Here is a 23,901-nt window from a genome sequence, read left to right as displayed (position 1 = left end):
CTTTCAAATCCAAATCTCGCTTAAGGTAAATGCTTGCATATATAATTATTTGGTAGAAGCTGCAGATTAAATTTGACTGAGATGAATATTCTAGCTAACACCTCACGAGTCAGAAATTACTTGATGGAAATTTGAGTTAGGATTTCTTTGGTTTTTGTGAAAATGGCAATTGAAGCCCAGAACTACCATAGGTATACATCTTGAAGGGAAATGGTGATGAGGTGGTTGCTGAATTGAGTCCCTTGATACCCACTTTTTCACTGTTCTACTCTGTTTTCTATCAAATTCATGTATTTTTTGCTCTATGTTTGATCTAGTACAACAGTTATTGTAATAAGTGAGAATAATATCAAACATGAAAATTTAATGAATTAAATTATGGCTTAGTATTAGTTTATGCCAAAAAAAATGTTCTAGGCAGCCTGTTATATGATATAAAATTTCATGAATTAAATTGTTGTTATATGATATAAAATAATAGTTTGTTTACGGTGTAGGTGATTTTCCTTATTTTCAACATGAGAGGAAACAATCTGCTGTTGAATATCATGGAGGCAAACATCTCTCAATAGTTTATAAGCAGCATTTGCAAAATTATGGCTAGACGGAGCACCCATTCTCTGAGTTTCACGCCAAATTATGGTAATTTTTTCTGCACGATATTAATTTTTGTATTACTTTATTATACACAGTATTAATTTAGTTAGCAAAAAAAGTTTATCCGTTGTATTATGGTTTGAAATTCAGTACCTGTATTTTTTTCCAGGTGTGATGGGAGAACCTACATGTTTCACACTAAAATTATATTACGGTGGTACGATGGAAACAATTCGCAAAAAAAAAGTGTACAAAGGTGGTAATATTGAATACTTCGACTTCGTTGATCTGGATAAGTTGGGGATAATTGAACTTCGTGGGTATGCAAAAGAGTTGGGATTTACAGATGAGAATAGTTTCAAGCTCTGGCACAAGCTCGGGAAAAGTTTAACCAAAGGGAGATATTTGGAAAATGATGTTGGTGTGCTTGAAATTAAGGATCATATCCCACATAACTTTGAAGTTGAAGTTTACATGGAACATGTTGAAGTAGCTACAAATAATCAGAAAGATGCAACCACTCAAGACGGTGCAAATGGTTTTCATGATAGTGATTTTGAATTTGAGGAAGAAGTTCAGTTAGCGGAGAATCTGAAGAATCATGCTGCTGAAAATTTGAAAGGGAAAAATGTAGTGGAAGATGTTGGAATTTCGGATGACTTGCTGTCTAGGATGGGGCAGGATGAAGGGGATTATGACTGTCTAGAAAGTGATGGTTTTGGGAGTGCTCTTGAATCTGATGAGGACGATGCACCAACCTTTCCAATGTATGACCCTATTGAAGATTCTAAAAATCCTGATTTGAAGCTCGGTATGATATTCAGTTCAAAGAATGAGGCCAAATTTGCTAACATCATGCCAATACAAATTGAAAATTTCAAAGTACCAAGTCAATAACCATATTCATCAAGCATAAACACATGCTCGAGCAACTACATAAAATAAAAAATTCTCAAACACCTAGTCAATAAATAACCACATATGCTCGAGCAACTACCAAGTACCTTGTCAAAACATAACCATACAACTACTTCAACCATCATAAACACATAAACTAGAAGGATTCCGAAATCTGCCGCATCTTTTCAGTTATCTCCGAAATTCGAGAAGCATGCCTATGATTCTCCTGTTCTAATTCGAGTCGAGCAATTCGTAGCTGAGCTACTTTTTCATCATGGCTTGAAGTTGAACTTGCATATTTCTTCTTCTCATAATCGGTACCAGAGGCAGAGGTACCAGAGACAGAGGAAGAGGCTTCATCATGTCTCGAATTTGAACTTGAATATTTCTTCTTATTCCCGGTACTAGAGGAAGAGACGGCGGCGGCAGCGGTAGCGGATGCGGCAGCAGTAGCAGTAGCGGCTGCGGCAACCTGTCTTTTCAAAAATGCGTCATACGCTTCAACAACTTCTCTTCTACTATAGTATGATTTGTGAGCATTGTCTTCAAATTTAATAACTTGTGCGTATGCTTCATCCCAACTCTCGTAGACGCCAGGTTTGCGTCCAACAAAAACAACATATATTTTTCTCTAAATATCCAATAAATCAAAAACCAAAATTTCAGATTATATAATTAATAAAAACATATGTTCATTTAAAATGGGGTGGGTCGTACCCTTTCTCTGTTCATTGGCAATGGGGTAATATCAATCAATAAGCTAAAACTAGAGCTTGCTCCCTGTTTTCATGCCCTAAGAATATAATTAACCGATAATTATGAAATCGAATGTGAATAAAAATTTACCACCATTGATTGAAGTTTTTCTTGGAAGAAATAGATCGGATTTGTCCTCCTCTTTCGCCCACAACAACTAGACAGCAGTGTGCGTGATGTCTTCTGGAAATTACCTTTGCGTGATTCAACGTTGGGAGCTTCAAATTTGGATTTTGTGTTCTAGGGTTTTGATTGGGGAAAAACGAGAGGAACAAAAATTGGGATAAATGAGAAGAAAATATGCTATAATGTGAGATATGGATGTGGGCCTTCATCACCGTGAAAATTTAACGTCGAGTTGACGGGAGGGACCAAATGCGGAAAATTTATGAAAGACGAAGGACCATTTAAGCGGCCCGATAAGTCGAGGGACTATTTTTGGATAAGTCACAAACAAGAGGGACGAAAATGGGCATTATCCCAAAATCAACTATACTATAAATATAAATGATCCATGGCTTATGCGACCCATCACATTCAAACCTATCACATTATCTCCCTTACCGCACAACATGAACATATCTGTTGAAGATATATTGATGGCCTCCGGTGAATGGAATGTTGGGAAGAATAATAACGAATTCTGAACCACAGGAACAACAACAACACAACAACTTATAAAATTAGTCGAGGCGAGAGATACTCTCTTTTCGTAAGACGAAATTGTCCGTTAATAGTGCTAATCGTTGGCGGCAATCGTCTTTAAGATACAACGACTTACGAACGAGATATATAAGCACAAAAAAATATCGAACTTCAACGAACTAGAAATATGGCAGAACAATTTTGTGAGTGAAGGAAAAGCCAAAAAAGTGAAGCAGATTGTAACGTAACTATTCTGGATATATTGATCAATATTTATAATGACTGATGTCTAAAAGAAATGTCTCTTAGTTGAAGGACACAACCAGAGGTGGATTCAAGGGGTGAAAGGCATGGGCTGTAGTCCAGGCCTGCTTTGGCCCAACTAGATAGGTATATTAGATATATATATATATATATATATATATATAATATATATATTATATATATATATATATATATATATAAATATAGAGTTATTTTATGATGCCCAACTTCAATGCCCAACTCTATGTCCACCATGTACAATATGTGATAAGTCAACTCATTAATTGTGTTGGTCAACTGACATATTGTACATGGTGGGCATGGAGTTGGGCACCATAAAAGAACTCTATAAATATATATATATATATATATATATATATATATATATATAAATTATATGTCTTTAGCCCAAACTTTACAATAGAGACAAACAGTATATTTGCTTGGGCTAAATTGACTTCCGCAAGCAAAATAAACAAAACGTATTGACCCTATCTAATTAGTAATTTAGCTTGGGCCCAATTAATAATTATTTCCCAATTATTTTATATAGGGCTAATTGCATCCACACCCCCTGTGAAAAGTCTAAAAGGCATAAAACCCCATGTGTAAAATTAATAGCATGTTAGACCCTATGTTTTAAAAAATTAGCATAAAAACTCCTATAAGAGGGTATAAATGTGCCCGATTTTGTATAACATAGGGGTAAAATGTGCTAAATTTTAAAAAACTGAGGGATGCATTAGCCTATTAATATTTCTTAAGGAATTTTATGCTTTTTAGACTTTTCACAGGGGGTGTGAATGCAATTAGCCCATTTTATATATTTTGCTTGGGCTAAATTGACTTCCGCACGTATTGGCCGAACGGTGTATGTAAATTATTTTGCTTTGGTATATATATATATATATATATATGTATGTGTGTGTGTGTTTTCATTCTGCTTATGCATTTACTTTTCAAAAATTTTAGCCACCCCCTATTTATTTTTTGGCTCCGCCCCTGAACACAACCCAAATCGAAAAAAACCCATGTAAAGTCACAACTTTTTCGGAAAAGCAGACGTCTCGCTCGAGTGCAAGAACTCAGGCTCGAGCGAGAAGCTTTCTATCTTGGCCTTTATTTTGTGGCCATACATCTCGCTCGAGCTCAGGAACTCGCGCTCGAGCGAGAAGCTTTCTGTTCTCGAAAACTTCAGCCGTCAGCACGCTCGAGCGAGAAGTTTGATGTATTGAAAATTTTTCTCTCCTCTTTGTCCTCTAGAGGTGTGGTGTAACTTTTAATTAAATTTTGTCCAAAAATAATAATAGGATCATAAGACCCCACCCCTCCGCGCCGAGCCGGCCGCGCACGTGTGTGTTGGTTCAACAACTGGCATCCTGTCTCGTTACAAAACTTTCGGTGCCCTAAGGGCCCAATCCCATTAATCAATCTTGGACTAGTTAAGGAAGTTAACTCATTGTAATATTTCCAATGTGGGACAAACTCATCTTATTTCATTCAATTTTTCCAACATGGAATTGGCCAATGATCTCTCATATCCTTTTTTCCCAATTGATCATGATGAAATTCGGTGCCTCTCATTTCGCTCTATGCAAGATATTGATCAACTCATATGACACTTTACCCGTAATGGTGAATATTCTGTTCACTCGTGCTATCATTTAGTGTTATCATCAGGGGGTAGACAGTAATGATGATCAATTTGGAGGTAATGCTCTCTTTAGGGATGGAAACGGGGCGGGATTTGGAGGTAATGCTCTCTTTAGGGATGGCAACGGGGCGGGTTTGGGCAAACCCGAGACCCGCCCTGAAAGGGCCCGTGTCCTGATTTAATATTTAATGATCAAACAACCAGGATTAATTAATGTAAACAGCGAAAACGAGTTAAAAATTTGCGTTTGGGCCTACAGAAATTTCGGCATGACCTATTCGTAAATAGGACATCCCAAAAACCTGTACAACATAACCAGCAATATATACTCGAAAATAGAGTCACAACTCCAATTTACAAACCTATAGCCGCACTGGCCAAGACTAAACACATGCAGAGCTGGCAAGGCTCGATCACACAAATAACAATTCAAAACAAGGTCCAAAACTATTTATACAGATACACAGGGCATCACCCCGACAAATATAAAACTCGCTAAACTGATATATATACATATATCTGGGAACTCGACTCCACGCTCGCCTCACTGGGTACCACTAGATGACGCTCCACCAGATGCGTCAAATCCCCCTGGATAACCTGCTATGGAATCACAAACAACCACAGCATAAAAAAAAAACAGGGGTCGGACCCCAGTACGACGAACTATAAAAATTACGACAAATATAACTGACATGAATAAAATCAAGTACAATGCAATGAAATGCAATGTAATGCGTGACAGGTATCAATAAAATAAAGGATACCAAAAGGAGTCCAAATAATCGTATCACAATAAACTCAGTGGCCACCCGTGCCAGGAACGCAGCAAACCTCGAATCATCACTGCTAATCCATACACGTAGCATCGGAGGGTGACAGGAGCGACCCATCCAGCCTCATGCTATCATCAGGAGTGTTGTACGTAGCATCGAGAGCACGGTTGCTACCCGCTCGGTCTCGTGCTAACTCAGAAGTGCACTAAATAATGTCACTCGCTCCATCGATGACTCAATACATCTCAAGAGATTAATATCAATAGCAATCAAATGAGTCAAGGCTCAACGTGCTATGAAAAATTGTAAATGAGTGAATGCAATCATATAATCCACATAAGCATATAAAGCACATTATCACTCATTACAAAATACTTAATATCATAACATGCCATTATAGGCGTCGTAATATAAACAGCTCATACGTACCTCCACCAATTCTTAATTTACCATAGAAATTATCCCAAATATTTCTCGGATATTCCAATCCCAAATTTTCAGAATCTGTAATTCTAGAAAAATTGCTCATAAATCCTAAAATTCATATTTACTATTAAAACATCCTATTAATGACCAAATATCGAATATACGACTCTAAAAGTCGAATTACCTAAATATAAATAATCTGAAATTGTCCATAATTAGTTACTAAATCCTAAATTACTATAAGACAATTCTAACATAGTGAAACATTTAAATAGTAATTGCAATAATCCTAAAAGTCAAAAATCCCCAACTACAATAATATGAAATTTCGAAATAATGCTAGAATAATTTCTGAAAAAATAGCCAATACCTCCAATCGAGTCCGATATAATACCTACAACCAATAATAAATCAAATATTAATTATCGAAAGTCGATTGAATCAAAATTCCCAAAATTCAAAACACTAATCTCAAAATCTACCTCAAATATTCGAATTAGAGGTCTAATCAACCGAAACAACAACCCTCTAAACTCCGGCGGCGATCGGCGATCGGCGAACGGCGGTGAACGACGGCGGCTGGTGCGACGGGTTTCCGAAAATCTCAATAAAAATATGAAATATAGGTACCGAAAGATAGCTCTCGTCGAGAGGATTCCAGAACTATATTTACTTTTGAAATCCGGCCAAAAACGAATGAGATACGACCCTTACAAGCGACAGAAAGATTTTGAAAGAAAAAGAAAACGATACAGACGGGGATGACGATGAACGCGTGAGGAGAGAGAAACAGTCTGACTATATATATCCATATCTATTTAATTAGATATGTATTGCTTTAATGTGTGTCTTATTTTATTCATTCGGGGTTCAAACTTGACCCGGTTCGAGTTATTTCAACTCTTGTGTGCTCTATTAATAACATATTCATTTTAATATCGTCTATAAACCTACATATTTTTAACACACAAATTAATTAATATATTAATATCGGGTCCTTACATTTCTCCCCCTCTAAAAAGAAGATTTCGTCCTCGAAATCAAACACACATCAAACTTATACACATAGTCAAGCATCTATCACTGATAGTACATAGGGAAATCAGAGTACATGGCATAATTCATGACATTGTCAAATAAATGAGGCCATTCTTGACGCATTCGAGACTCCAATTCCCATGTAGCTTCTTCTCTCCCATGTCTACTCCATTCCACCATAACCAAAGGAATCGTCTTGTTCCTCAGTTGCTTTACTTTACGATCAAGAATCTGCACTGGATACTCAACATAGCTAAGGGAACTATCCAACTCCACATCATCAGCCCTCAAGATATGAGAAGGATCTGGTTCATACTTCCGCAGCATAGATACGTGAAATACATCATGTATCGTAGACAAAATCTGCGGCAAGTTCAAACGATACGCCAAAATACCAATCTTCTCAACAATCTCATATGGACCGATATAACGAGGAGCTAATTTCCCTTTACGCCCAAATCTCATAGTACCACGAAATGGTGATACTTTCAACAAAACAAAATCGCCAACCTGAAATTCTAAAGGTCTACGCCTGTTATTAGCATAGCTGGCTTGACGATCCTGGGCTGCTTTCATTCTTTTCCTGATCAGTTCAACTTTTTCTTTCATCTCTTGAATAAACTCTGGTCCTGACAATTGTCGTTCTCCTACTTCTTCCCAACAGATCGGAGATCTACATTTTCTGCCATACAAGGCTTCAAATGGTGCCATTCTGATAGATACTTGGTAACTGTTATTGTAAGAGAATTCCACCAAAGCTAAAGATTCTTGCCAACCACCACTAAAATCCATCACAACAGCTCGTAATAAATCTTCAAGCGTCTGAATAGTCCTTTCAGATTGACCATCTGTCTGTGGATGATAGGCAGTACTCATGGCCAATTTAGAACCCAAAGCTGATTGCAAACCAGACCAAAACTTAGAAGTAAATCTGGGATCACGGTCTGATACTATAGTAACTGGCACACCATGCAATCGCACTATCTGATCAATGTACATTTTCGTCATTTTCGTATATGTACAAGTACGATCATATGGAATAAAATGGGCAGATTTAGACAATCTATCCATAATAACCCAAATGGCATCACAACCACGATTAGATCGAGGTAGGTGTGTCACGAAATCCATAGTAATGTGTTCCCAATTCCACTGTGGTACTTCAAGACTAAGTAACATACCACCTGGTCTCATTCTTTCAGCCTTAACTTGTTGACACGTCAAACACTTAGCCACAAAATCAGAAATATCATTCTTCATACCTTCCCACCAGTAATGGGCTTTCAAGATATGATACATCTTTCTAATTCCAGGATGTACACTATGTCGACTACAATGAGCTTCTCGTAGTATATCGTCTTTCAAATCTATCAAATTCGAAACCACAAGTCTACCATTATAACGCAAACATCCATCAGAAGCAACAAGAAATTTCCCTGACTGACCTGGAGTTAATTCTTTCAAATGATGAATATATGGATCAGTATTTTGTGCTGCTTTGATTTTTGAAATTATTCGTGGTTCAACTTGTATAAATGAAATTATGAAATGATTACCTTTAGCTCGATAAGTCCATTCTGAAGTTCTCAAAAGCTCATGAACTTTAGAAATAGTTAAAGATGCCAACATCTTAGTATGAACTTTTCTGCTCAAAGCATCTGCAACTTGATTCACGTTTCCTGGCTGGTATTGAATATCACAGTAAAAATCCTTCAGTAATTCCAACCATCGACGTTGTCTCATATGCAAATCAGACTGTGTGAATAAATATTTCAGACTCTTATGATCGGAATAAATCACAAACTGTTCACCGTACAGATAATGACGCCATATTTTCAATGCATGCACAATGGCAGCCAATTCTAAATCATGAACTGGATAACGAGTCTCATGTGCTTTCAATTGACGAGATGCATACGCAATCACGCGTCCATTTTGCATCAAAACACAACCCAGTCCATTCAAAGAAGCATCTTTACAGACAACAAATCCACCTGAACCTGAAGGTAATGCTAGTACTGGAGCCGTAGTCAATTTCTCTTTCAAAGTCTGAAAACTAGCTTCACATTCCTCAGTCCACACAAAACGTCGATCTTTTTGCGTCAATATAGTCATAGGCCTAGCTATTTCAGAAAATCCCTTGATGAAACGCCTATAATATCCAGCCAAACCCAAAAAGCTACGAATCTCAGAGACATTGGTTGGTCTGGACCAATTAAGAACAACTTCAATTTTACTAGGATCGACAGATACCCCTTGTGCTGATATCACATGTCCTAGAAATAATACTCTGTCCAGCCAAAATTCACACTTCGAAAACTTAGCATATAATTGTGATGTTCTGAGTGTCTGAAGAACTAATGTTAAATGTTCCTTATGCTCCTTCCTTGACTTAGAATAAATCAAAATGTCATCAATGAAAACGATAACAAATCGATCTATAAACTCCCGAAACACACGATTCATTAAATCCATCTTTTTTTACCGACAAAATGTGTGCTCAAAATAATAAAAACCGTTGGAGCATTAGTCAACCCGAAAGGCACAACTAAGAATTCATAATGTCCGTAACGCGTTCGAAATGCTGTCTTGGAAACATCATCCTCTCGAACTCGAAGTTGATGATATCCGGAACGAAGATCAATTTTAGAATATACAGATGTACCCTGCAACTGATCAAACAAGTCATCAATTCGTGGCAAAGGATACTTATTCTTCATAGTAGCCTGATTCAATTGCCGATAATCGATGCACATTCTCATCGTTCCATCTTTCTTCTTCACAAACAAGACTGGAGCACCCCAAGGTGATACACTTGGTCTAATATAACCTTTTTCCAGCAAATCTTGCAATTACGTCTTGAGTTCTTTCAATTCTGCTGGAGTTAATCGATACGGAGCTCGAAAAATAGGACTTGTCCCTGACATTAATTCAATGCTAAGATCTATTTCTCTTTGAGGCGGAAAACCCGGAATCTCATCAGGAAATACATCAGGAAAATCCTTAACGACAGGAATATCTGAAACTTTTAATTTCTCTTCCTTCATCGCATCAAGAGCATAAATCATAAATCCTTCATTTCCTATCGACAATAATCTAAACATTTCCATTGCCGATACTAATGGAATGCGAGATTGTGAATCACTACCATAAAAATTCCACTTATTGCCATAATACGGTCTAAATCTCACAATGCCATGGAAACAATCAACCGTAGCTCTATAATTCATTAGTGTATCCATACCCAAGATACAGTCAAAATCAGACATAGCTAGTTTGATTAGATTGGTTATCATGATCTTATCCTCAAATCCAATCACACAATTCAAAATTATCTCATTAGACATCAAGAAAACACCAGCAGGAGTAGCAACAGACACAGTATCCAATAACGGATTAAAAGCAATCTCATGCTCATCAGCAAATGTAACAGATAAAAATGAATGAGATGCCCTGTGTCTATCAAGATACGTGCAGGATACTAAAAAATATAACAAATACCTGCAATAACTTCCCCAGGTGCATCTTGTGCCTGATCCTGAGTCATAGCATGGACTTGAGCCTGCTGTGGACCTGGAAAATGCTGCTGACTCTGAGGAGATGGATACCTAGGCTGCTGAGTGGACTGTACTGGAACATAAGGCTGTGTAGGAGCAAACTGTGGTATAGGAGCATATGGTCTGAATGATGGTCGTCCAGGAAACTGGCCAAATTGTTGTGGCTGAAATTGCTGTCTTCCAGCATTTGGACATACTCGAGACGAATGTCCAGCCTGCCCACAAGTATAACAAGTTCCTGGAAATCCTGTACAATGTGCACTCAAATGATTACCACCACATCTGTCACAGTACACCCTACCAAACGATCCAACTGAACTTTCTGCACGACTACCACTGGAACTCGATGAACTAAACTGCTGTTTCTTTTTAAATGGTTTTCCCTTAGCTTTAAACCAAGGCCTTTTCGCTTGCTCAGAAGATTGAATAGGCTGATATGAAAGTAAACCCATTGGTGTCTGTGAACTACTTCCAGCTCCTTGAGGACTAGCTGCTGGGATTGATTGTGGTTCACCCCTGAATAGACTTGCTTCAATTTTTTTGGCCTTTTCTACTGCTTTCATATAAGTAGATGGAGTTTCAGTAGTTACCAACGTATGGATCGTTCGTGTAAGCCCCTTCAGAAAATGTGAAAGCTTTGATCGATCATTCTTTGAAACATGTGGGACATAAGGCAAAAGAGCAGAAAACTGAGAAGCATATTCAGCAACAGATTTATTGCCTTGCACCAACAGATTAAATTCATCTTCTTTAGCAGAATAGTATGATGGTGGTGCATATTTGCTACAACTTAAATTGTAATTCACCCAAGTGTAGGTTGTCTGCAAGTAATATACTCGTGAGTACGAGATCGGTCCACGGAGAGGATGTTGTAAGTTTAATTTTAGCAATAATATATTATAGATGAAAATATTATTATAAAACTTCAAATACACAAATTATAAAATTGTCAAGGTTTCAAAGGTTCATTGTTGGTTTAATTAAGATTGCTAAATAAAAATAAATAAAAGAAACTAAAATAAAAATAAACATAAAAGAACAATGAAATATTTAAACAAGTATATCATATAATATAGTTTCCACTATATTAATATCAGATTAACCGATATTTAATACATGGTACCCATAATATATATATAGATGAATAAATATAAACATAAAAAGAACAATTAAATATTTAAACAAGTATATCATATAATATAGTTCCCACTATATTAATATCCACCGATATTTAATACATGGTACCCATAATATATATATAAATGCATAAATATAAATTTACATAAAAGTAAATGTTAGATCAAATCACAATATTTTATTTAGAACAACCGGCAGAGCCACGCTATCGTCTAAATAAAATATATGACTTTATGTTAGATGCGATAAAGTAAATGTTAGTTGCGGAAAAGTAAAAGTTAGATGCGAGAAAGTAAATGTTAGTTGCGATAAAGTAAAAGTTAGATGCGATAAAGTAAATGTTAGTTCAAATCACAATATATTATTTAGAACAACCGACAGTGTCACGCTATCGTCTAAATAATATATATGACTTTATTATAAATAGATACATATATTTATAGTATATAATTATTGTAGTAATTATTGTATCATATTTGACAACAAATCAAGGTAACCACATTCAAGGTACCAAGCATTTGATGTAAATAGATAACAACAAATCATCCAAAATTATACCTACAAATAAAGATCAATTAGTAAAATAAAAATAGAAAAGAAAAGAATATACAAAATATAGACAATCTTACTTGACCAACAATGAAACCTTTTCACCTTGACATAAAAAGATTTAGCTTTCCATGAACATGAAACTCAAGAATAAAGATAAAAGAAATTTCATACTTGAACTTGAGAAACTTGCACACTCAAACTTTTATTCTCACACACACAATATTTATTTTATAAATGAAGAATTCTCTACACTCTTGCACACTACAAAGCTTATACAACACATCTATTTATAGGCCAAATGAGAGCAAGAGTCCAAGGCTCATTAAATGTGAAATAGTAAAGTTGGTGGGTGCTTGTCTCCTTGAATGTCAATACCATGACCCAACTTTAATTGGCATGTTTGATACCTTAGACCACCGATTCAGCCTTTCTTTTCAACATAAAACACGTAGGATATTTTGTGTAGATGTGTTTGGACAACTCATTCACCCATTTTGGATAAAATATGAAATACTTATGATATTTTTACTCCAAGCTGGTCATAGTAAAAGTAAATCCATCTCCATTTTGATGTTTTATTATTTTGATCATCTTAATGAAGTTTTTGGAATTTCTTGTCTTCTACAAAGTTGAAGATGCCTCTTTTTTGATTCTACAGGTTTTGAGATTACTCCATTATGACCACTGTAGCTTGAGTAATTTTATTTTTACCAAACCTGCGCAAACCGTAAAATACAATATTTTAGTAAAACATTTAAATATAAACACATAACACTAAAATAATACAACTTCATAATTTTAATTAAACTTAAATTTTAAAACACACTTTTTAACATATAAATAATTACAAATTTTAAGTTTCATCAATATTCTTGTGCAAACTGCTTACAAAATACTTCCCATGTGATCTTTTCACCAGAATCAGAAAATGTTTCTGCTGTCGTTTCCCACCAAAGTTGCGCTCGGTCTTTCAGCTGAAAAGGAACTAACTTCAGTCGAATGTTATCAGGATATTCTAATCCATTAAACATATTGTTGAGACTTTTCAACGAACTAGCAGCTTTCTCACTTCCTTCATTGCCAAAGAACTTTTGTGAACGCAACTCCTGAAATTGAGAAATTATTAATCGTATTCCTCCCATTTTCTCAGTCAATTGGGCTACTGGATCAGCCTCAGCCTGAATCGCTTTTCCTTTGTCAGGAGTTACCCGTGGTTGTTGTTCCACCTCTAAATCCACATCTTTCGGAGGATGGACAGCTGGTCGACCACGTCTTTCCCTGACAATATCATCAAGATTTCTAACATTTTTCGCTGCAGACTCTTCTACAACTTCCTTCCCTTTTCTACCTCTTCCTCCTGGTGCCATTCTACAAGACACAAGGATTTAAATACAGACAAAAATATCTTAACAAACAGAAAACTATGATAGGAACTCAGAGTTCTAATAGAATTCATAAACTAATTCTAAAGCCAAGAACTACTGGTTCTAACAGATACGTTCAAAAATAAACACAACAAGTAAGTCACGTAAGAACAAGTAGTCACACACATACGCAACCATTTTGTTAGTGTCTAAACTCGAGTGTCCTAGACTCTAATTCGAGCATATCCCAGTATACGCTCTGATACCAAATGAAAGGGCCCGTGTCCTGATTTAATATTTAATGATCAAACAACCAGGATTAATTAATGTAAACAGCGACCTACAAAAATTTCGGCACGACCTATTCGTAAATAGGACATCCCAAAAATCTGTACAATACAACCAGCAATATATACTCAAAAATAGAGTCACAACTCCAATTTACAAACCTATAGCCGCACTGGCCAGGACTAAACACATGCAGAGCCGGCAAGGCTCGATCACACAAATAACAATTCAAAACAAGGTCCAAAACTATTTATACAGATACACAGGGCATCACCCCGGCAAATATAAAACTCGCTAAACTGATATATATACATATATCTGGGAACTCGACTCCACGCTCGCCTCACTGGGTACCACTAGATGACGCTCTACCAGATGCGTCAAATCCCCCTGGATAACCTGCTATGGAATCACAAACAACCACAGCATAAAAAGAAAACAGGGGTCGGACCCCAGTACGACGAACTATAAAAATTACGACAAATATAACTGACATGAATAAAATCAAGTACAATGCAATGAAATGCAATGTAATGCGTGACAGGTATCAATAAAATAAAGGATACCAAAAGGAGTCCAAATAATCGTATCACAATAAACTCAGTGGCCACCCATGCCAGAAACGCAGCAGACCTCAAATCATCACTGCTAATCCATACACGTAGCATCGGAGGGTGACAGGAGCGACCCATCCAGCCTCATGCTGTCATCAGGAGTGTCGTACGTAGCATCGAGAGCACGGCTGTTACCCGCTCGGTCTCGTGCTAACTCAGAAGTGCACTAAATAATGTCATTCGCTCCATCGATGACTCAATACATCTCAAGAGATCAATATCAATAACAATCAAAGGAGTCAAAGCTCAACGTGCTATGAAAAATTGTAAATGAGTGAATGCAATCATATAATCCACATAAGCATATAAAGCACATTATCACTCATTACAAAATACTTAATATCATAACATGTCATTATAGGCGTCGTAATATAAACAGCTCATACGTACCTCAGCCAATTCTTAATTTACCATAGAAGTTATCCCAAATATTTCTCGGATATTCCAATCCCAAATTTTCAGAATCTGTAATTCCAGAAAAATTGCTCATAAATCCTAAAATTCATATTTACTATTCAAACATCCTATTAATGACCAAATATCGAATATACGACTCTAAAAGTCGAATTACCTAAATATAAATAATCTGAAATTGTCCATAATTAGTTACTAAATCCTAAATTACTATAAGACAATTCTAACATAGTGAAACATTTAAATAGTTATTGCAATAATCTTAAAAGTCAAAAATCCCCAACTACAATAATCTGAAATTTCGAAATAATGCTAGAATAATTTCTGAAAAAATAGCCAATACCTCCAATCGAGTCCGATATAATACCTACAACCAATAATAAATCAAATATTAATTATCGGAAGTCGATTGAATCAAAATTCCCAAAATTCGAAACAATAATCTCAAAATCTACCTCAAATATTCGAATTAGAGGTCTAATCAACCGAAACAACAACCCTCTAAACTCCGGCGGCGATCGGCGACGGCGGCTGGTGCGACGGGTTTCCGGAAATCTCAATAAAAATATGAAATATAGGTACCGAAAGATAGCTCTCGTCGAGAGGATTCCAGAACTATATTTACTTTTGAAATCCGGCCAAAAACGAATAAGATACGACCCTTACAAGCGACGGAAAGATTTTGAAAGAAAAAGAAAACGATACAGACGGGGATGACGATGAACGCGTGAGGAGAGAGAAACAGTCTGACTATATATATCCATATCTATTTAATTAGATATGTATTGCTTTAATGTGTGTCTTATTTTATTTATTCGGGGTTTAAACTTGATCCGGTTCGAGTTATTTCAACTCCTGTGTGCTCTATTAATAACATATTTATTTTAATATCGTCTATAAACCTACATATTTTTAACACATAGATTAATTAATATATTAAAATATATCATTTTAATTTAAATAATAATTATACCTCCCCGGCAACGGCGCCAAAAACTTGCTACAACTTAAATTGTAATTCACCCAAGTGTAGGTTGTCTGCAAGTAATATACTCGTGAGTACGAGATCGGTCCACGGAGAGGATGTTGTAAGTTTAATTTTAGCAATAATATATTATAGATGAAAATATTATTATAAAACTTCAAATACACAAATTATAAAATTGTCAAGGTTTCAAAGGTTCATTGTTGGTTTAATTAAGATTGCTAAATAAAAATAAATAAAAGAAACTAAAATAAAAATAAACATAAAAGAACAATGAAATATTTAAACAAGTATATCATATAATATAGTTTCCACTATATTAATATCAGATTAACCGATATTTAATACATGGTACCCATAATATATATATAGATGAATAAATATAAACATAAAAAGAACAATTAAATATTTAAACAAGTATATCATATAATATAGTTCCCACTATATTAATATCCACCGATATTTAATACATGGTACCCATAATATATATATAAATGCATAAATATAAATTTACATAAAAGTAAATGTTAGATCAAATCACAATATTTTATTTAGAACAACCGGCAGAGCCACGCTATCGTCTAAATAAAATATATGACTTTATGTTAGATGCGATAAAGTAAATGTTAGTTGCGGAAAAGTAAAAATTAGATGCGAGAAAGTAAATGTTAGTTGCGATAAAGTAAAAGTTAGATGCGATAAAGTAAATGTTAGTTCAAATCACAATATATTATTTAGAACAACCGACAGTGTCACGCTATCGTCTAAATAATATATATGACTTTATTATAAATAGATACATATATTTATAGTATATAATTATTGTAGTAATTATTGTATCATATTTGACAACAAATCAAGGTAACCACATTCAAGGTACCAAGCATTTGATGTAAATAGATAACAACAAATCATCCAAAATTATACCTACAAATAAAGATCAATTAGTAAAAATAAAAATAGAAAAGAAAAGAATATACAAAATATAGACAATCTTACTTGACCAACAATGAAACCTTTTCACCTTGACATAAAAAGATTTAGCTTTCCATGAACATGAAACTCAAGAATAAAGATAAAAGAAATTTCATACTTGAACTTGAGAAACTTGCACACTCAAACTTTTATTCTCACACACACAATATTTATTTTACAAATGAAGAATTCTCTACACTCTTGCACACTACAAAGCTTATACAACACATCTATTTATAGGCCAAATGAGAGCAAGAGTCCAAGGCTCATTAAATGTGAAATAGTAAAGTTGGTGGGTGCTTGTCTCCTTGAATGTCAATACCATGACCCAACTTTAATTGGCATGTTTGATACCTTAGACCACCGATTCAGCCTTTCTTTTCAACATAAAACACGTAGGATTTTGTGTAGATGTGTTTGGACAACTCATTCACCCATTTTGGATAAAATATGAAATACTTATGATATTTTTACTCCAAGCTGGTCATAGTAAAAGTAAATCCATCTCCATTTTGATGTTTTATTATTTTGATCATCTTAATGAAGTTTTTGGAATTTCTTGTCTTCTACAAAGTTGAAGATGCCTCTTTTTTGATTCTACAGGTTTTGAGATTACTCCATTATGACCACTGTAGCTTGAGTAATTTTATTTTTACCAAACCTGCGCAAACCGTAAAATACAATATTTTAGTAAAACATTTAAATATAAACACATAACACTAAAATAATACAACTTCATAATTTTAATTAAACTTAAATTTTAAAACACACTTTTTAACATATAAATAATTACAAATTTTAAGTTTCATCACACCCCCAAACCGGCTAATTACTAGTCCCTTAGTAATAAAATATCATAAAATATCATAAAATATCATAAAATGACGAGTTAGATTTTTATTCCTTAATATATATATTCAAATTTGCAAACTTTAAAATTTTAAAAACACACTTGTGAGGAGATCATATGTTTATTTATAAATCTCATTATCAACCAATATATTAATATGTAATTGGATGGGCTATACATATATATTTCACACAATATCAAAATATTAAATATATATAATTTTTTTTTTTTTACATAAATATTTTCTAAAAACTTTGAGAATAATATAATTAAAAGGATAATAGAAATCATTTTCATAACATGTATATCATCAGGAATATTAATGTAAAAGTCTCAACTCCATATTCTCTCGGGTTAAAGTATTTCATATATAGCTGTTTTTCACTCGTGGAGTTGGAAGAAAATTATACACTCTTTGAAAATGGCTAGTAAAGCAGACAATCAAATAACCTAATATTGAAAATAAGATAGGATGATTTACAAAGAATAAACCCATTTTTTTTTTTTTTTTGTTTTTTTGTTTTTTTGTTTTTTGCTTAGCTGCAAAATTGTTTTTACATAATCAAATACCTCCAATAAACTTTGAAAATGTAACATTTTTTTTTCAAAGTTTATTTATTTTTTTATTTTTTATGAGGTAAATCTATTACATTAATAATTATAGTAGAGATATTAATACTCTACATCTTTACAATCAAACTTCAAACAACTTTGCAGCCAATTTTCATTTTTCTTTTTTTTTTTCTTTTTTTTTTTTTTTTTAAAATGGGTTTAATCTAGTAATCAACCATTTCTTAATAATCAATAAAAGCTTATAAGTTGTTTTCTCAATTCTTACCCCTCACTCACAAAATTTATGTGAGTAACTATTATACTTTTACAAATTAATTCCCTCAATTATACATGTTATTATTTATTCAATCAATATCACTTTAATTATATACTCATAAAAGTTTTAGAAAATATATATTTGAAAACACACAATTATATATTATTTATAACTTATATCCCATCAATTATATATTTTCTATTAAATTGGTAAAAAGAAGAATAAATAAACATCTATACAAAAAGACTTCATTTTCTTAGTAGTTTGCAATTTAAATATATACGGAATATTAAAATCTAATCTATTGTGATAAGATGATAAATAAAAACTAATGCGTGTCAGGAGTTTTTGACTCCTTACTCTGCCATTGAAAAAGAAAAATAATATTATTATAGAAATATATTTTTTTTAAATTTTAAATTTTTTTTTTTTTTTTTTTTTTTTAGAGATAAACCCTCCCCCAAACCTGAATATGACATTGTTTTTAATTTTTTTTTTTTAAAGAAAAATAAAGAGTACATGATGAAAGAGATATCACCTGGAATTATTGAAGATGAGGAACAAACACAAACCATTTCATGACATGTTGAATCAATGATCCAGTTTTCTTTTCTTACTGGTTGGTTGAGACCAATTGATCTTTGTTATAGCTGAATCAGGTTGATGAACATCCTTCGTGAATTTTCTGAAATAAAATTTTGTTCCACGGCATCCAATTTTCTTATAAATTGGCAAATAGGGTCTTTTTTAGTCAGATTCCCAAGACCATCACCATGACGCTGCGCTTGGAATAGTTTCCATAAACGGAGAAGTTGACCTTTTACATCTCCACTAGAATGCGTCTCAAGAGTCAATGAGATATCATCCAATGACTCATTACTCAGCCCATTCTTAATGAAATCAATTTTATCTTCTCTATTTGTGGAAACATATCCCAAAGATCTGCATTGTCTATTACAAGTCCATCTGGCACAATTATGACAAACATCTAACCCTTTTGCCCTCCTTTTCTTCGCATAGGTGCTTTTTCCTAGTCCGGACATATTTCGAACATATAAGAATTTTGGAACTTCGCCACCTATTCGAACCTTGGCTTCAATTATAAGACGAATATCCTCCGGAATTCCTTTTTGCATAAGCATTCTCAATCTTTCACGTCTGCATTCATAAATCATTCTTCGAACTTTTTTAGAAACAGAAGAACAAATATATTTTCCATGTTCTTTGATAGCTTCTTCCATTTTGAAAATAAAGAAATATTATTTTTTTTTTGATCAGTTATTGTGGGAAACCAATTTAACCGACTGTAAGAGCCACGGAGTACCGTTATCCGCCACTTAACCGGGAAGTGTCCTAATTTCTGCAAAAATAAAATAAAAATATAAGTAACAATTAAGTTGGATCATATAAAGGCATAAACTCTTCATTAAGAACTTCATTTTCTATAAACGGTTTAAGTCTTTGCCCATTAACTTTAAATACATTATTATTTTTAGGATTTTCAACATCAACAGCACCATGAGGATAGACAAATTTAACAATAAATGGTCCAGACCATCGCGATCTAAGTTTTCCTGGAAACAAATGCAAGCGAGAATTATAAAGTAAAACTTTTTTTCCGATTTCAAAAGATTTTCTCATAATATTTTTATCATGAAATGCTTTTGTTTTATCTTTATAAATCTTTGTATTTTCATATGCATCATTTCTTAATTCTTCTAGTTCATTTAATTGCAATTTTCTTGATTTAGATGCATCATCTAAATTAGTATTAAACGCTTTAATTGCCCAATAAGCTTTATGTTCAATTTCAACAGGTAAATGACAATGCTTTCCAAAAACTAATCTATATGGTGACATCCCCAATGATGTTTTAAATGCAGTTCTATATGCCCATAATGCATCACTTAATCTTAAAGACCAATCTTTTCGATTTGGATTGACTGTTTTTTCCAAAATTTGTTTTATTTCTTTATTTGCAAGTTCAACCTGACCATTCGTTTGAGGGTGATATGGAGTAGAGACTTTATGTGTAATACCATATTTTCTTAACAACGAAGAAAATGATTTATTTATAAAATGACTTCCCCCATCACTTATTATAGCTCTAGGTATTCCAAATCGACTAAAAATATTTTCTTTCAAAAATTTTATCACAACTTTATGATCATTAGTTCTACATGCAATTGCTTCAATCCATTTTGAAACATAATCGACAGCTACTAAAATATAAGTGAATCCAAAAGATAATGGAAATGGACCCATAAAATCTATTCCCCAACTGTCAAATATTTCAATAATCATGATTGGATTTAAAGGCATCATGTTTCGTTTTGAAATTGAACCCATTTTCTGACAATTTTCACAAGATTTGCAAAATGAATGTGTATCTTTGAATAAAGAAGGCCAATAAAATCCACATTGAAAGATTTTTGCAGCTGTTTTCTTTGACGAAAAATGACCTCCACATGCCTCAGAATGACAAAATTTAATGACACTACTTACCTCATTGTCGGGTATGCATCGTCGAAAAATTTGATCAGGACAATACTTAAACAAATAAGGATCATCCCAATAAAATTTTTTGACCTCTTTCAAGAATTTATTTTTATCTTGTGAACTCCAATGAGAAGGCATTTTATTTGTCACAAGAAAATTTACAATATTAGCAAACCAAGGCATAGTAGTAGCATAAAATAGTTGATCATCCGGAAAATTTTCATTTATTGGTATTTCATTTTGAGATGATTCAGAAATTATTCTTGATAAATGATCGGCTACTACATTTTCTTTTCCTTTTTTATCTTTTATTACAAGATCAAATTCTTGTAACAACAAAATCCATCTTATTAATCTCGGCTTAGCATCTTGTTTATTTGATAAATATTTTATGGCAGAATGATCAGTGTAAACAATAGTAGTAGAACCAATTAAATAGGATCGAAATTTATCTAATGCAAACACTACTGAAAGTAATTCTTTTTCAGTTGTTGAATAATTGATTTGAGCACTATTTAAGGTTCTACTTGCATAATAGATCACATAAGGTTTACCTTCTTTTCTTTGTCCTAACACGGCTCCTACAGCATAATCACTTGCATCACACATTAATTCAAATGGTAAAGACCAATCAGGAGGTTGTAAAATAGGTGATGTAGTTAAAAGATTAATTATTTTTTTAAAAGCAGTTTCACACTCTTGAGTCCATTCAAATTGTGCATCTTTTGTTAAAATATTTGAAATTGGTTTCGATATTATGCTAAAATTTTTTATAAATCTTCTATAAAATCCCGCATGACCCAAAAATGATCGAATTTCTTTGATCGTGTTTGGTGATGGTAGATTAGCAATAACATCAACCTTAGCTTTATCAACTTCAATTCCTTTTTCAGATATGACATGCCCTAACACAATTCCGGATTTAACCATGTAGTGACATTTTTCCCAATTTAAAACAAGATTTTTTTCTTCACATCTTTTTAAAACTTCTTCCAAATTTTTAAGACAGTTTTCAAATGAGTTTCCAAAAACAGTTATATCATCCATAAAAACTTCCACAAATTCTTCAATCATGTCACTAAAAATACTTAGCATGCATCTTTGAAAAGTAGCCGGGGCATTACATAAACCAAATGGCATTCTTTTAAAAGCAAAAGTTCCGAACGGACAAGTGAAAGTAGTTTTTTCTTGATCTTCTAATGATATTGGTATTTGATAATACCACGAATACCCATCAAGAAAACAATAATAAGGATTACCTGCCACTTTCTCTAAAATTTGATCTAAAAATGGTAACGGAAAGTGATCTTTTCTAGTTGCATCATTTAATTTTCTATAATCAATGCACATACGCCAACTAGATGGAATCCTAGCTTGTAATAATTCTCCCTTTTCATTTTTTATAACAGTGATGCCTGATTTTTTTGGTACTACTTGTGTTGGACTTACCCATTTACTATCCGAGATTGGATAAATAATTCCGGCATCTAATAGTTTTAAAACTTCATTTTTAACAACTTCTTTCATGTGTGGATTTAATCTTCTTTGTGGTTGTTGATATGTTTTAGCATTTTCTTCCAAGTGAATTCTATGTGTGCAGATTAAAGGATTTATACCTTTTATATCTTGCAAAGTCCATCCAATTGCATTTTTGTGTTTTTTAAGTAGTGTTATTACATCTTCTTCTTGTTTTGGTAAGAGGGTAGAAGATATTACAATAGGATATGTTTGATTTTCACCAAGAAAAGCATATTTTAGTTCTATTGGCAAGGGTTTTAATTCAAGTTTTGGATGATCATTTTCTTTTACTTCTTCAAGTTCATTAATTTCTTCAAATAACTTTGATTTAAAAACATTTTTTGAATCAAAACTTTCCACTAAACAAACTTCAGATTGTTGATTTAAGTTTTCTTGGTGTATATTTTCTTCCACAATTGTTTCTATTGCATTATCATCTTCATCTTCATTAATACTTGGTTGTTTACATAAATTGAACACATTAAGTTCTAAAGTCATATTTCCAAAAGACAATTTCATTATTCCATTTCGACAATTAATTAAAGCATTTGAAGTTGCTAGAAATGGACGTCCCAATATTACTGGAATTTCGTTATGTACTTCTATTGGTTGTGTATCCAAGACAATAAAATCCACAGGATATATGAATTTATCGACTTGAACTAACACATCTTCTACGATACCTCTAGGTATTTTGATTGACCTATCGACTAGTAAAAGAGTGACAGATGTAGGTTTTAAATCTCCCAACTTAAGCTTTTCATAAACTGAATAAGGAATTAAATTCACACTTGCTCCCAAATCTAACAAAGCTTTTTTAATTTTATTTTTTCCAATAATACATGAAATTGTTGGACAACCGGGATCTTTATATTTCAAGGTAGAATTATTTTGAATAATAGAGCTTACTTGCTCCGTTAAGAATGCTTTCTTCTTTACATGCAATTGTCTTTTCACAGTACATAAATCTTTTAAAAACTTTGCATAAGAAGGCACTTGTTTAATAGAATCTAATAATGGAATATTTATTTTTACTTGTTTAAAAACTTCATAAATATCAGAATCATTTTTTTGTTTTTTATTATTTACTAATGCATGAGGAAAAGGAACATGTTTATTTATTTTATCATCAATTTTCTTATTTTTAGGACTCAAAGCATCATCTTTCTCAAAAGTATCAGGATTTGAATCCTTACTCTTTGAGTTTAATTGATCTTTGTTTTCATCACTATATGGATCATTAACTATTTTACCACTTCTAAG

At 33.4% G+C, this 23,901-nt stretch overlaps 1 protein-coding gene across 1 annotated transcript; it reads left to right on the top strand.

Moving 5' to 3' along the window:
• Positions 1 to 442: 442 nt before the first annotated feature.
• LOC140888622 (uncharacterized) lies at positions 443 to 1,494 on the top strand. Its single transcript, XM_073296321.1, has 2 exons — positions 443 to 642; positions 767 to 1,494. Exons 1-2 carry the CDS (start codon positions 597 to 599, stop codon positions 1,492 to 1,494), a joined length of 774 nt encoding a protein of 257 aa, XP_073152422.1. The 5' UTR covers positions 443 to 596.
• The last annotated feature ends 22,407 nt before the right edge of the window (positions 1,495 to 23,901 follow it).

The sequence above is a fragment of the Henckelia pumila genome, chromosome 3 (genome assembly GCF_033568475.1).
Source record: "Henckelia pumila isolate YLH828 chromosome 3, ASM3356847v2, whole genome shotgun sequence".
NCBI classification, from domain to species: domain Eukaryota; kingdom Viridiplantae; phylum Streptophyta; class Magnoliopsida; order Lamiales; family Gesneriaceae; genus Henckelia; species Henckelia pumila.
The sequence above is the reverse complement of the archived record's forward strand: the minus strand, read 5'-3'. Positions and strand labels throughout refer to the sequence as shown.